The sequence below is a fragment of the Piliocolobus tephrosceles genome, chromosome 13 (assembly GCF_002776525.5).
Source record: "Piliocolobus tephrosceles isolate RC106 chromosome 13, ASM277652v3, whole genome shotgun sequence".
NCBI classification, from domain to species: Eukaryota; Metazoa; Chordata; class Mammalia; order Primates; family Cercopithecidae; genus Piliocolobus; species Piliocolobus tephrosceles.
The window spans coordinates 8,200,765-8,216,486 of NC_045446.1; the positions used below are offsets into that span (position 1 = coordinate 8,200,765).

The 15,722-nt window shown below is 51.0% G+C and overlaps 2 protein-coding genes across 2 annotated transcripts in view; both read left to right on the plus strand.

The window, feature by feature from the left end:
* Nucleotides 1-15,722, plus strand: part of LOC111533669 (pyruvate carboxylase, mitochondrial-like) — a 1,148,173-nt gene that overhangs the window by 1,024,783 nt on the left and 107,668 nt on the right. The gene's annotated exons all lie outside the window — the stretch shown is intronic.
* FOSL1 (FOS like 1, AP-1 transcription factor subunit) lies at nt 9,280-14,169 on the plus strand. The gene is made up of 3 exons (XM_026449037.1): nt 9,280-9,452; nt 12,767-12,964; nt 14,158-14,169. Exons 1-3 carry the CDS (start codon nt 9,354-9,356, stop codon nt 14,167-14,169), a joined length of 309 nt encoding a protein of 102 aa, XP_026304822.1. The 5' UTR covers nt 9,280-9,353.

A 15,722-nucleotide genomic window follows, 5' to 3' on the forward strand; every position in this document is an offset into this window, starting at 1 on the left:
CAAAAAAAAAAAAAAAAATAGCCAGGCATGGTGGCAGGTGCCTGTAGACCCAGCTACTCAGGAGGCTGAGGCAGGAGAACTGCTTGAACCCAGGAGGAAGAGGTTGTAGTAAGCCAAGATCGCACCACTGCTCCCTAGCCTGGGCGACAGAGCAAGACTTCGTCTCAAATAATAAGTAAATAAAATATGATAAAATAATTTCTTTTCCACACCCCCTTTTTATGGCCATCAACTTGGTAGATGCAGATATAGATATATATACAGAAACACGCATATCCATCTCCAAAATGCAATACCTTCAAACATTATTCCGAACAGGGAGAATAAAAGGTAATGTCCTGGCTGGGCGCGGTGGCTCACGCCTGTAATCCCAGCACTCTGGGAGGCTGAGGCGGGCGGATCACGAGGTCAGGAGATCGAGACTATCATGGCAAACACAGTGAAACCCCGTCTCTACTAAAAATACAAAAAAATTAGCCGGGCATGGTGGCAGGCGCCTGTAGTCCCAGCTTCTCGGGAGGCTGAGGCAGGAGAATGGCGTGAACTCGGGAGGTGGTGGAGCTTACAGTGAGCGGAAATCGTGCCACTGCACTCCAGCCTGGGCGACAGAGCGAGACTCCATCTCAAAAAAAACAAAAACAAAAGGTAATGTCCTTCATTGCACGAGGGAACTGTACTGCTCGTTGCATAAGAGATTAAAGGATTTCACCTGGGTTGGGCTTGTAGACGACCTTGCTGAGGAAGTGGTGGGGAAACTGAAAGCTGCAGCATAAAAGTCAGCCAGGTGAGGGGACAAGGGAGGTTCCTTGGGCAGAGGGAGTCGTCTGTGCAAAGGTGAGGGGCTCGGTCTAGCAGCCTGGGGCGGAGAGTAAGCAGGTACCTATGAAGGAAAAGCCTGTGAATTTGGCCAAGCCCCACCAGATTTGCGAGCGTCTGGATTCCGCACACTTTCCTTCCTCACCGTGTGGCTTTTAGCAAGTTGCTTAATTTCTCCATGCTTCTGTTTCCTGATCTGTAAAATGGGTATACTATACCATCTCTCTCACAGGGTTGCTGTGAGGATTAAACATGTTACTTGGAATGGCATCTGGTTCATCAGAGTTCACCTGGTTCATGAACAAGAGCCACTAGTGTTATCCTCTTAGCCCCTCAAGCCTCCCAAGCAGCATGTAACCTAAAAGAACATGGGGTACGCCAAGCACCCCTAGCCCACCCCTTCCCAGGCTTCGGGCCTTCCTGGGTAGCAATTCCAAAGGTGCCACAGCTGGGGTAGGTCCAAGTCTGATAGTGAAATGCTCAGACTCTTAAAATTTTTCATGATTAAAACAATCCCTCAGGCTGCTGGGTGGGAAGTGCTGAGCTGGAAGCTGTGGAGAGCATTCAGGGGAGAGAGGATGGGGCCAGGACCAAGGAAAATAAATATTTGTAGAAGTGAATTAACATGTTATCTCCAGGCCAGGTGCTGTGGCTCATGCCTGTAATCCCAGCACTTTGGGAGGCCAGGGTGGGCAGATGAACTCCTGAGGTCAGGAGTTCGAGATCAGCCTGCCCAACATGGTGAAAACCCGTCTCTACAATTTATAAAAATTAGACGGGCATGGTGGCAGGTGCCTGTACAGCTACTTGGGAGGCTGAGGTAGGAGAATCACTTGAGCCCGGGGGGCAGAGGTTGTAGTAAGCTGAGATTACACCACTGCACTCCAGCCTGGGTGACAGAGCAAGACCCTGTCTCAAAAAAAAAAGAAAAAGTCATATCCAGATGTGGAGCAACTGGAACTGTTACCCACTGAATAACATGGGTGGGATGTAAAATGGTACATCCACGTTGCAGCACTGGTGGAGAGAATCAATTCAAGCTGAATGTACACCAACCATATGACCCAACAATTCCTCCCAACCCGGGCACATAGCCAAGAGAAATGAATACAGCTGGCTCCCAAAAGGATATTCATGGCAGCCTTATTCATAATAGTCCAAAACTAGAAGGCACCCCAAGTCATCAGCAGGGGAATGGAGAATGGAGAGACCGATTGTGGAATATTTGTGCAATGGGACGCAGCAACAGAAAAGTCCAGGCTACCAGGTCACTCAATAACACAGATGAATCCCACAGACACGTTGAGTAAAAGAAGCCAGACCCAAAAGAGTACATGCCATATGGTCAAAGGTATATGAAGTTGAAGAACAGGCAAAACTAATCTATGATGACAGAAGTCAGAATAGTGGCTACCTATGGGTGGGAAGTGTGACTCAGAGGAGCCTTCTGAGTTGCTAAAAACGTCATCCTGATAAGGGTGGTAATTACATGGGTTTATATACATGCAGAAGTCATTGAGGCTGGGCTTGGTGGCTCATACTTGTAATCCCAATACCTTGGGAGGCCGAGGCGGGAGGATCACTGAAACTCAGAAGTTTGAGATTAGTTTGGGCAACAGCTTCCTCTCTACTAATAAATAAATAAAGACATAAATAAATAATTGGCATGGTGGCAGACCTGCAGTCCCAGCTACTTGGGAGGCTGAGGTGGGGGGATAGCTTGAGCCCAGGAGTTCAAGGTTGCAGTGAGCTGTGATACCACCGTGCTCCAACCTGGGAGATAGAGTGAGACCTTGTCTTAAAAATAATAATAAATAAGGTGGGGTGTGGAGGCTCACGTTGGTAATCCCAGCACTTTGGGAGGCCAAGGCGAGTGGATCACCTGAGGTCAGGAGTTCGAGACCGCTTGACCAATACGGTGAAACCCTGTCTCTACTAAAAATGCAAAAATTAGCCGGGCGTGGTGGCGTATGCCTGTAGTCCCAGCTACTCAGGATGCTGAGACAGGAGTATTTTTTGAACCCGGGAGGCGGAGGTTGCAGTGAGCTGAGATCGTGCCACTACACTCTAGCCTGGGCAACAGAGCAAGACTCTGTCTCAAAATAATAATAATAATACATAACGACTTATTTTAAAGTCATTAAGCTGAACACACTGATGTGTGCACTTTACTTATGTGTGCTTAACTTCAATTTAATCAACGATTTAAATCTAAGAGCTAAAACTATAAACTCTTAGAAGAAATCACAGGAGTAAATCTTTATGACCTCGAATTTGGCAACGGATTTTTACATTAGACACCCAAAGCATGAGCAACAACAACAAAAAGATACATTGGACTTCATAAAAAATAGTAATGCATCATTTTGTGCATCAAAGAACATTTTTCCATCTCATAAAAAAAGAGAACATTTTCAAGAATGTGAAAAGACAACTTACAAAATAAAATAAAATGTTTGAAAATCTTATAACTGATAAAGGTTTAGTATCCAGAATATAAAAAGAACTCAACATGAAAAAAAAAAAAAAAAACAATTGGCCAGGTGTAGTGGCTCATGCCTGTAATCCCAGCACTTTGGTAGGCCAAGGTGGCTAGATCACCTGAGGTCTAGAGTTCGAGACCAGCCTGACCAACATGGAGAAACCTCGTCTCTACTAAAAATACAAAATTAGCCAGGTGTGGTGGCGCATTCCTGTAATCCCAGCTACTCAGGAGGCTGAGGCAAGAGAATCGCTTGAACCAGGAAGGGAGAGGTTGCGGTGAGCTGAGATTGTGCCATTGTACTCTAGCCTGGGTGACAACAGCAAAACTCCGTCTCAAAAAAAAAAAAAAAAATTAAGAATGGGCAATGGGCCGGGCGTGGTGGCTGGTGCCTGTAATTCCAGCACTTTGGGAGGCTGAGGTGGGTGGATCACTTGAGGTCAGGGGTTCGAGACCAGCCTGGCCAACATGGTGAAACCACGTCTCTACTAAAAATACAAAAATTACCCGGGCATGGTGGCACATGCCTGTAATCCCGGCTACTCAGGAAGCTGAGGCAGGAGAATCACTTGAACCCGGGAGGTGGAGGCTGCAGTGAGCTGAGATCGCACCACTGCCCTCCAGCCTGGGCAATGGTTGGGAGCAGTGGCTCCCGCCTGTCATTTCAGCATGAAGAGGGGTGAAGGCAGGCGAAGTACTTGAGGCCAGGAATTTGAGATTAGCCTGGGCAATATATTAAGACCTCATTTCTACAGAAAAAAAAAAGAAAAAGGAAAAAAGTAAAGGCTTGAATAGATATCTGTCCAAAAAACGTACAGATGAAACCAAAAACACAGGAAAAGATGTTCATTGATCATTAAGGACATGCGAATCAAATCAAAACTCAATGAGATACCACTGCATACCCTCTAGGATGTCTTTAATATAAAAAATGGAAAACAACAAGGGTTGACAAGGGTTTGGAGAAATTAGATCCCTCGTGCATTGCTGGTGGAAACGTAGAATGGTATAGTCACTTTGTAAAACAGTCTGGCAGTTCCTCAGAAGATTACCATGTAACCCAGTATTCCACTCTTAGGTATATATTCAAGAGAAATGAAAACATATATCCACACAATAACTTGTACAGAAATGTACATAACCGCATTATTCATAATAGTTAAACAGTGGAAATATCCCATGTCCATCAACTTATGAATAAAAAAATGGTTATATATACTCAGCCATAAAAATGAGCAAAGTACTGATACATATTATAACATGAATGAGCCTTGAAAATGTTATGCTGGCTGGGTGCGGTGGCTCACACCTGGAATCCTAGCAGTTTGGGAGGCTGAGGCAGGCAGATAACTTGAGGTCAGCAGTTTGAGACCAGCCTGGCCAACCTGATGAAACCCTCTCTCTACTAAAAATACACAAATTAGCCAGGTGTGGTGGCAGGTGCCTGTAATCCCAGCTACTCCGGAGGCTGAGGCAGGAGGGATCACTTGAGGAGTGCAGGAGGCAGAGGTTGCAGTGAGCCAAGATAGGGCTACTGCACTCCAGTATGGGTGACAGAACAAGACTCCATCTAAAAAAGAAGAAGAAAGAAAGAAAGGGAAAAAAAAAGAGAAAATGTTATGCTAAGTAAAGAAATCAGACAAGGCCGGGCGCGGTGGCTCAAGCCTGTAATCCCAGCACTTTGGGAGGCCGAGACGGGCGGATCACGAGGTCAGGAGATCGAGACCATCCTGGCTAACACGGTGAAACCCCGTCTCTACTAAAAATACAAAAACTAGCTGGGCGAGGTGGCGGGCGCCTGTAGTCTCAGCTGCTTGGGAGGCTGAGGCAGGAGAATGGCGTAAACCCAGGAGGTGGAGCTTGCAGTGAGCTGAGATCCCGCCACTGCACTCCAGTCCGGGCGACAGAGCAAGACTCCGCCTCAAAAAAAAAAAAAAAGAAATCAGACAAAAGACCACATGATATATGAGTCCATTTACTTGAAATGCCCGGAATGAGCAAATCCATAGAGACAGGAAGCAAATTAGTGGTACCAGGGGATGAGGGAAGGGGAAATAGGGAGTCATTGCTTCATAGGTGTGGGGTGTGTTCTGGAGTGATGACGTTTAGAAACTAAAGAAAGGTGGTGGTTGTACAACATTGTGAATGTAATAAATGGCACTGCAGTGTACACTTTAAAGTAGTTAATTGTTTGCTACATGAATTTAATCTCAAGTGAAAACGTAAACTTCAAAGGCCAGGCGCGGTGGCTCATGCCTGGAATCCCAGCAATTTGTGAGACCGAGGCAGGCAGATTGCTTGAGTCAAAAAAAATTAGCTGGGTGTGGTGGCACGCGCCTGTAGCCCCAGCTACTCGGGAGGCTGAGAAGCGAGGATTGCTTGAGCCCAGCAGGTTGAGGCTGCAGTGAGCTGTGATCTTGCCACTGCACTCCAGCCCAGGCATCAGAGTGAGACCCTACCTCAAACCAACCAACCAACCAAACAAAAACAACATAAACTTCAATGAAAGAGTGAATAGAAACTGATAAACATAAATATCACCTCCAATGCCCTGGCCACACTGAGAACCCTCCTTTCCTTCACTGCAGTCCCAAAAGGTGGGGATTCTCTGGGACTTAGAGAGGGGAAGGGACTGAGCCAGTCTTACAGAGCCACCAAGGCACAGTGGCAGAGTGTCTCAGGCCTCCCTGCCCCCAAACTTCTAGCGATGGTTATGGCCCCCTGGGGTTCTCTCCCGGCCTCCCTCAGTGGAAGCTGGTGAGGTCAGAGGCCAGGAACGTTTCTACGGCCACAAGGCTGGGGTTAGTGATTGAGGAGGTTGGAATGTGCTCCCTCTGAAAGGACCTCCTTGTGGCTCCAGCGACGGTTAGAGCAGGAAGAGACTTTCAAAGTCATGTAATCACACACACACACACACACACACCCCAGACCTGAAACCCTGCTCCCTCCATTGCCCCAGTGGCCCCAGCATCCACTGCTTGGGGGCGGTGGGGTCGGGTGCAGGGTGATGTTTCTGGAGCAGGCAAGCGAACACAGTCAAGGCTGACCTGTGTCATCCCTCCCCTGGTTACCTGTGTTACACTTGACCTGGTCCAGGTTGGGCTCTGCCAAGAAGTTGAGGTATCAGTGTGTGTATGTGCAGGCACATGTGTGTGCACATGTGCCGTATGAGTGCCTTCACGTGTGATCAGTCCCAAAGGTTCCCACCCCGGGGCTTTTTATTAACATGTGAATTCATCTTCACTGCTATTTGTCAATTTTTTTTTTTTTTTTTTTTTTTGACGGAGCTTCACTCTGTCACCCAGGCTGGAGTGCAGTGGCGCAATCTTGGCTCACTGCAACTTCCGCCTCCCGGGTTCAAGCGATTCTCCTGCCTCAGCCTCCCAAGCAGCTGGAACTATAGGCATGGGCCACAATGCCCAGCTAATTTTTGTATATTTAGTAGAGACAGGGTTTCACCATATTGGCCAGGTTGGTCTCTAAATCCTGACCTCATGATCCACCTGCCTCGGCCTCCCAAAGTGCTGGGATTACAGGTGTGAGCCACAGCACCCAGCCTATGTGTCAAATTCTTACTATGTGTTGTGCTAAGCATGTGACATTATTTGTGTCCTCCAACAACCCTTGAGATAGTTATCATTATGTCTCCATTTCACAGATAAAGAAAGAGGCTCTGAGAGATTGTGTGCCTCATCTAGGTCACACAATTGGTGAGCAGCCTAACCACATTCAAACCCAGACCCCAGAGCTGTCTGACCCCAGCACGGGTGTTCTGTCCACGGATCACACTGCCTCAGAAACACTCTCCTCTCCTTTCTGTCTGTCTCTCTCTTTCTCTGTCTCTGTCTTTCTGTCTGTGTCTCTCTCTCTCTCTCTCTCTCACACACACACACACACACACAGATCACGATGACCAGAGGATGGCAAACATTGGGTCGTTCAAAGGCAAAGGAGAGGCACCAGGTTGGTAACGACTTTCTGAGTGCACAACACTTTACAGCTTACAAAGCACTTTCACATCTGTGATCTCATTTGATCCCACAACAGCTCCATGAGATCAGCAGCGAGGCCCAATTGAGGGAAGGTGACCTGCCCAGCGTCACACAGACGGAAAATGGTAGCTCTGGGACTAGAACCCCAGGGTCAAACTGGCCTTCCTGGCTCTAAGTACCGAGTGCACCCACAGACTGCTGGCCTGTGTTCCCAAGGAAAGTAGCCCAGGGGGAAAAGCTAGAGCTGATGAAATGGAAGGACTGATGGAGAAGCAGGAGAGCCCAGCCCTCTTGATCTATTTACTTTGAGTCTTGCTCTGTCCCCCAGGCTGGAGTGCAGTGGCACAGTCACAGCTCACCACAGTCTCGACCTTCTTGGCTCAAGCCATCCTCCCTCCTCAGCCTCCAGAATAGCTGGGACCACAAGGCAGGAGTACCACCATGTCCGGAAAAATTTTTTTTTTTGTCTTTTTTTTTTCCTTTTTGTGGAAAACGGGGTCTTGCTATATTACCCAGGCAGGTCTCGAACTCCTGGACTCAAGCTATCCTCCCGCCTCTGCCTCCCTGAGAGCTGGGATTACAGGCATGAGCCACCGCGCCCGGCGAAAATTTTTAATTTTTTGTAGAGATGGGGTCTCCAATGGTTCTTTCTGCCTTGGCCTCCCAAAGTGCTAGGATTACAGGCATGAGCCATCACCCCTGGCCCCAGCCCTCTTTCTGTAGTCGTGTGACCACTGGCAGCTCAGTACTCCATCTGGGCCCCGTTGGAAGTAATCAGAGAAGAGCTTTGGGATGGTACCTAGCACTGACATTCTGGATGTGCAACAAGATCTCTGTGAAGGTGTAAGGGCTTTGAAAAATCTTGGCTGAGCCTGGGCTTGGAGTGCCCATGGCTGTGACTTGGCAACCTGTGCCAGCTACTCACTTAGCAACCTTGAGCAATTCATTTCAGCATCTCCTAGCCTCAGTTTCCCCATCTGTAAAACAGGGATGAGGATGATACCTGCCTCCCAAGCACATTTGGCCATGGCCTCACATTCACTCGCCTTTGACATACTCTCCAAACAAGACTGGTGGCCACACAGCCTCCGAAAGGCACTGACAGTAAATAAGATGGCATTTATCAGACCTCAGGACACCTGTAGTAGCCCTGAATTAAAACTCGTTATGGTTCCTGAAATTATCCTGAGTAATACAAGTATATTGCATTGTATGTGTGGTTAGTTCAAAGCATTACCTTATCGTAAACATTTAAAATATACCACCCATCCTGGGCAACACGGCAAGACCCAATCTCTACAAAACACACAAAAATTCCCCGGGCATGGTGACGCGGGCCTGTAGTCCCACTTACTTGGAGGGGGCGCTGAGGCAGGAGAATCCCTTGACTTCAGGAAGTTGAGCCTGCAGTGCGCCGAGATCGGGCCACTGCACTCCAGCATGGGTGACAGAGACCCTGTCTCAAAAATATAAAGTAAAATAAAATATGCCACCATTTTTGTAACCCTGGTTTGTCATTTATTCACTTTTCATATACTCGAAGCCTTAAGGCCAGTGGAAAGATCTCACTCCACGAAGCTTTGGGTGGCGGATGGCGTGGCTCCTAGAGATGTGACTCTTTCGCGCTATTTTGTGGGAGCAGAAACGGAGGCTAGCCCAGGCCGCGAGAGGGCTGGGACGGTGCGCGGACTTGGGCAGGTGCGTCAGTCCGCGGGGGAACCCGGGGCTCCACCTGGGCGCGGTGAGGAAGTTGCACCATGTATGGGCAGCTACGTCAGGGGGGCGGGCCCGCAGCCACCGGGGAACGCCGAGCCGGGCCCATCCCAGTGAAAAAGCTGCCGCCGGACTGGGGGAGGCGTCGCCAAGTTCGGGACCGACGGGCCAAGGCTGCGCGTCTCGCGGGTGGAGCCTGGAGGTGACCGCGCCGCTGCAACGCCCCCACCCCCCGCGGTCGCAGTGGTTCAGCCCGAGAACTTTTCATTCATAAAAAGAAAAGACTCCGCACGGCGCGGGTGAGTCAGAACCCAGCAGCCGTGGACCCCGCGAAGCCGCCAGCCCCGGGGATGTTCCGAGACTTCGGGGAACCAGGCCCGAGCTCCGGGAACGGCGGCGGGTATGGCGGCCCCGCGCAGCACCCGGCCGCAGCGCAGGCAGCCCAGCAGGTGAGAGGGGCCCGACGCCGGGGGTCCTCCGGGAGGACGGCGCGTGGGAGGCCTGGTCAACTGCCGCACACTCCGGGACTGGAGCCGGGAAGCGGAGTCTGGGCCGGGCTGGGTGCCGGGGCGAGGATCCTGCCCCTCGCCGTCCGGGGCCAGTTGCCCCCACTGCGCAGCGGGCGGCAGAGACCCGCGAACTCCCCTTCTCCCAGCCGCCCCCTTCTCCCTTGCAGTCCGCGTCCGTGCCTCTGTCTCCTTGCCCGCTTTCTCTCCTCCTGCCCACCTCTGACTTCTGCGTCCACCCTGCTTCAGAAGGGGCGTGGGCGCCTGGGTTGGCCGCCCCGACGGCTCAGAGGGTCTCTTCGCCTTGGGCTGAATTCCTGGGATCTGGATTCTGGGCCGGGGTGAGATGTCCCAACACGGGAGGGAGGCGGGATCCGTCGGTAGAGCAGCTGGGCCAGGATGGAAGTCCCAGCCCGGTCTGCCACCGTCCGCGTGTCCGTCTGTTTGTCCTTCGCCCCTCCGTCGCCAAGTCCCTATCGTTTCTCCGCCTGGGGAGCCCCGGGGGGTCGGGGCAGTGGAATCTGCCAGGTCCCCGGAGACCGGCCCTCGACCCCTTTGCCGAATGCGGCGAATAGAGACCTCGAGGTTCCGGGACGTGCGCGGGATCAGGTTGCCGGCGACTCTCGTGACCCCGCTCCAGGCCCTTAACGGCGCCCGCTGCCCGCCGGGGGCACCCGGGACGCTGCAGGTGCCCGTTTCCTGTCGAGGGGCTGCGAGCACGTGTCGGCAGGGGAGGGAAGGAGGGGCGTCCGTTCCGCCGAGTCACGGCGGCCGAGTCACGGCGGCTGAGTCACCCGGGGCGCCCCTCCCTTCCTGGCCCGGAGCGGCCCGGGCCCGGACAACCTCGGGAGTGGGAGATGCCGCCGGCGGTGCCCTGGACCCGGAACTGGGGTCACTGGGCCGCCGGGCCCGCAGCGCTTAGGCTCGGGCTACTGCTGTCGGGACTTGCCTGGGCTTGTGGGGCGCTTCCCGGACGATCGGGCGCCCACACCCAGGGCCCAGCGGCAGAGCTCGAACCCACTTCTCCTAGAACACTGAGCCCCATCCCAATCCACTCCTCAGATAACTGGTTGATAGAATGGGAACAGGGACGTCGTGCTGGGCGCTTGCCATATCATTTACCGTATTTCACGGAGTCGAAGACCTCATCGATTGAAAAAAACCCACCATAACTTTACGCTACTAATTTTCTTTCTTTCTTTCTTTCTTTTCTTCCTTCCTTCCTTCCTTCCTTCCTTCCTTCCTTCCTTCCTTCCTTCCTTTCCCTCCTCCCTCTTCTCTTTCTTCTCTTTTCTTTTCTTTTCTTTTCTGAGACAGGGTCTTCCTCTGTTGCCCAGGCTGTAGTGCAGTTGCACAAACTCAGCTCACTGTAGCCTCAACCTCCTGGGCTCAAGCAATCCTACTGAGATCCTAGCTGGGAAGCGACCTGGCCAGAGGCACGCACCACCACACCCAGCTAATTTAAAAAAATTTTTTTGTAGAAATGAAGTCTCACTGTGTTGCCCAGTGTGACCTCGAACTCCTGAGCTCAAGTGATCCTACACAGCCTCCCAAAATGCTGGTGTGAGTCACCTTGCCTAGTCCACTAAAATTTTTTAAATTGCCAATTAAACTATGATTTCAGAGGTATTAAATGGTACTTCTTAACATCAATGAAATCCTGTAATCTTCACTTGTAACAATATTAAAAATGAGGAAACTGAGGCACATGGAGGTTAAATAACTTGCCCATGGTCACACAGGCAGTAAGTAGCTGAGAGCTGAGATTAGAATTGGGACAGCCTGTCATGCCAGGTGGCTAAAGCCTGTCATCTCAACACTTTGGGAGGCTGAGGTGGGCGGACTGCTTCAGCTCAGGAATTTGAGAACACCCTGGGGCAACCTAGTGAGACCCTGTCTCTACAAAAAGTTTAAAAAAAAAATTAGCCAGGCCGTGCACGGTGGCTCATGCTTGTAATCCCAGCACTGTGGGAGGCCAAGACGGGTGGATCACCTGAGGTCAGGAGTTTGAGACCAGCCTGGCCAACATAGTGAAACCCCATCTCTACTAAAAATACAAAAATTAGCCAGGCACAGTTGTGGGCGACTGTAGTCCCAGCTACTTGGGACTACTTGGGAGGCTGAGGCAGGAGAATTGCTTGAACCAGGGAGGTGGAGGTTGCAGTGAGCCAAGATCAAGCCACTGCATTCCAACCTGGGCAACAAAGCAAGACTCTGTCTCAAAAAAAAAAAAAAAACCCAAATGTGGTGGTGCATGTCGGTAGTCCTAGCTACTTAGGAGGCTAAAGTGGGAGGATTGCTTGAGCCCGCAGGTCACTGCACTCCAGCCTGGGCAACAGAGTGAGTCCCTGTCTCAAGAAAAAAAAGAAGCACTGGGATGGCCTGAACCCACAGCAGTGACTCTTTCCTGCCTCAGCCCCTCTGCACTGGGCACTCGCCACTTACCAGACTGTCGCACACATTCTCTCACTTGATTCTCACAGCCTCCCCGTGAGATGGGAGCTGTAATTATCTTCTTCGTGCAAACAGGTGCAGGAGTGGGTAAGAGACCAGCTGCTGGGCTCAAATACTGTTTCCTACTCACTGGCTCTGTGTCTGTGGACAACTGTTCTCCTGTCTGAAAATGAAGATACTAGGCTGGGTGTGGTGGCTCAAGCTTGTAATCCCAGCACTTTGGGAGGCCAAAGCGGGTGGATCACCTGAGGTTGGGGGTTGGGGACCAGCCTGGCAAACATGGTAAAACCCTGTCTCTACTAAAAATACAAAAATTAGCTGGGCGAGGTGGTACACACCTGTAATTCCAGCTACTCGGGAGGCTGGGGCAGGAGGATCACTCAAACTTGGGAGGCACAGGTTGCAGTGAGCCAAGATCATGCCACTACACTCCAGCCTGGGCAACAGAGTGAGACTCCATCTCAAAAAAAAGAAAAAAGAAAAGAAAATGAAGATACTACTGTGCCAATGATATGAGTCAGTATTTGTAAAGTGGTTAGAACAGTTCCTGGCAGTTTATACTTTATAAATGTTAGCTCTAATGGGGAAACGGGGGCACAGAAAGGTTATGTGACCTGCCCAAAACCACACAGCTTATGAGCAGGGATTTGCCACCAGGTCAGTCTCTGACTGCCAGGCTGTGTTCTTTCTGTTCTCAGAGCTAGCCTGTACATTGAAGGTAGACAGCAGTGTAGCCTCTGCCCAGTGGAAGCCCCTCAATCCACACGGACCTCATCTGTGGCCTTCCATTTCTTATTCCTTAGAAGTTCCACCTCGTGCCAAGCATCAACACCATGAGTGGCAGTCAGGAGCTGCAGTGGATGGTACAGCCTCATTTCCTGGGGCCCAGCAGTTACCCCAGGCCTCTGACCTACCCTCAGTACAGCCCCCCACAACCCCGGCCAGGAGTCATTCGGGCCCTGGGGCCGCCTCCAGGGGTACGTCGAAGACCTTGTGAACAGGTAAGGCACAGAGGCATTGCAGTGGTTCCGACTCTACCCAGGAGTGCTAGAGTACAGAGAAGCTCCTGCCAGAAAGGAGAACATAGGGCTAGGAGAGAGTAAGGTAGGCTATAGGTGACTACTGCCCAAGGCTGAAAGTGATAGGAGCCCCACGGGAGGCCCAGAGGATACAACAGTCACTTCTGCATCAGGGAAAGCTTCCTGGAAAAGGTGGCATATTAGCCTAGAAGGATGGGTAGGACTGGCAGAGGCAGAGAGGAAGGAAAGTACATTCCATGTAGAGAGGGATGGCAGGAGCAAGGATGGAGGTGGAGGCAAGAACATGTAATGTGTGCACATAGAATGGCGAGGGGGTCTCCACCTACCAACATGCAGAGAGGGGACACTTATGTTGTCTGGGAGAGAACAGGAACAAGAGGGTTCCCTTCAGCTACTCCCTCAGTCTCAGTTTCCCTGTCTCATTTAATCCTCAAGAAATCTCTCTGGGGAATGTACCCTGGTTTTCCCCATCTTCCACCAAGGAAATGAAGGTACAGAGGGGTAGTCACTTGCCCAAGATCACACAAGTAGTGAGTAATGGCACAGAACTGGCCTTGGCTCCAGGTCTATCCAACTCTGAAGTCAGATCCTAGCCACCAAGCCAAGGCCAGGTGCAGTAGCTCATGCCTGTAATCCCAGCACTTTGAGAGACCTAGGCAGGAGGATCACTTGAGGCCAGGAGTTGAAGACTAGGCTGGGCAACATAGAGAGACCCTGTCTCTACCGAAAAAGACAAAATAAATAAAACCCCCAAAACTAATCACCAAGCCACTCTGTCTCACTGGGAGCTAACAGAAGGCTCAAAGTAGAGCTAACTGAGAATTCTTGGCTCCCCAAAGCCCTTACCAAAATAAGTGAATGGCGAGTCTTTAAAGGAGTGGCTCTGTTTCCTCTCCGTGGGGCATTTTGGTGTGGGAGACTATAGGGGATGGATTTTAAAAGCTTGGTTGGCAGGTAGAGGATGGGGAGAGAGGTTAGGGCCCTGGGAAAGATGAGAGATAGCCAGGGACAGGTTTCCCAGAACAGGATGTCTGGCCTTTGTGGTGAGGAGGGACTGTGGTGTGAGCCACAGAAGAGGGCCAGGGGTAAACCCTCTTGTGCATCCTTCCTTCAGCCTGGTTCTGTGGGTGACCCTTTGATCCTGGGTTCTCCAGGTAGGGCTGTGAGCTGTGAGTTGGATCCTTTCGGCGAAATGGTCTCACTCATCTGGCCTGTCACTCAATGTGGAATAGAGTGAGTGGGTTCTATGGGTTCTAAGTCCTACTCTGGAACCATAAGCAAGTTATCCTCCGTGGGCTTCAGTTTTTCATGGAAAGTTGGGTTAAGAATCTATGTTTAAGGCCAGGTGTGGTGGCTCACTCCTGTAATCCCAGCACTTTGGGAGGCCAAGGCGGGCAGGTCATGAGGTCAGGAGATTGAGACCGTCCTGGCTAACATGGTGAAACCCCCTCTCTACTGAAAAATACAAAAAGCCGGGCGTGATGGTGGGCGCCTGTAGTCCCAGCTACTCGGGAGGCTGAGGCAGGAGAATGGCGTGAACCCAGGAGGCGGAGCTTGCAGTGAGCTGAGATCACGCCACTGCACTCCAGCCTGGGCGACAGAGCGAGACTCCGTCTCAAAAACAAACAAACAAACAAACAAACAAACAACAACAACAGGCCGGGCGCGGTGGCTCACGCCTGTAATCCCAGCACTTTGGGAGGCCAAGGAGGGGGATCACCTGAGGTCAGGAGTTTGAGACCAGTCTGACCAACATGGAGAAACGCCGTCTCTATTAAAAATACAAAAAAATTAGCTGGGCGTGGTGGTACATGCCTGTAATCCCAGCTCCAGCTACTAGGGAGGCTGAGGCAGGATTATGGCTTGAACCTGGGAGGTGGAGGTTGCAGTGAGCCAAGATCACACCATTGCACTCCAGCCTGGGCAACAAGAGTGAAACTCCATCTCAAAAAAAAAAAAAATATGTTTAAAAGAAAAAAAAAAAGAGGCCAGGTGTGGTGGCTCCCGCTGGTAATCCAAGCTTTCTAGGAGGCCAATGCAGGAGGATCCCTTGAGCCCAGGAGTTCCAGACCAGCCTGGGCAACATAGCAAGACCCCATCACTACAAAAAGAAAAAAAAGGCCGAGCACAGTGGCTCATGCCTGTAATCTCAACACTTTGGGAGGCTGAGGAGGGTGGATCACCTGAGGTTAGGAGTTCAAGACCAGCCCGGCCAACATGGTGAAACCGCATCTCTACTAAAAATACAAAAATTAGCCAGGTGTGGTGGTGTATGCCTGTAATCCCAGCTACTTGGGAGGCTGAGGCATGAGAATCACTCGAATCCAGTAGATGGAGGTTGCAGTGAGTCGAAATCAGGCCAATGCATTCCAGCTTGGGAAAGAGTGAGACTCTGTCTAAAAAAAAAAGGCCGGGCGCGGTGGCTCATGCCTGTAATCCCAGCACTTTGGGAGGCCGAGGTGGGCAGATCATGAGGTCAGGTCAGGTGATTGAGACCATCTTGGCTAACACGGTGAAACCCCATCTCTACTAAAAATACAAAAAATTAGTTGGGTGTGGTGGCGGGCGCCTGTAGTCCCAGCTACTCAGGAGGCTGAGGCAGGAGAATGGCGTGAACCCGGGAGGCGGAGCTTGCAGTGAGCCAAGATCAGGCCACCGCACTCCAGCCTGGGCGACAGAGCAAGACTCCATCTCAAAAAAAAAAAAAAAAAAAAAAAAA

Bases quoted from the DNA above. Each gene is read 5' to 3' on its own strand.
- FOSL1 (XM_026449037.1), top strand. From the start codon at position 9,354: ATGTTCCGAGACTTCGGGGAACCAGGCCCGAGCTCCGGGAACGGCGGC. The intron at 9,453-12,766 runs GTGAGAGGGGCC...CTTATTCCTTAG, and splicing joins CAGCGCAGGCAGCCCAGCAG to AAGTTCCACCTCGTGCCAAG.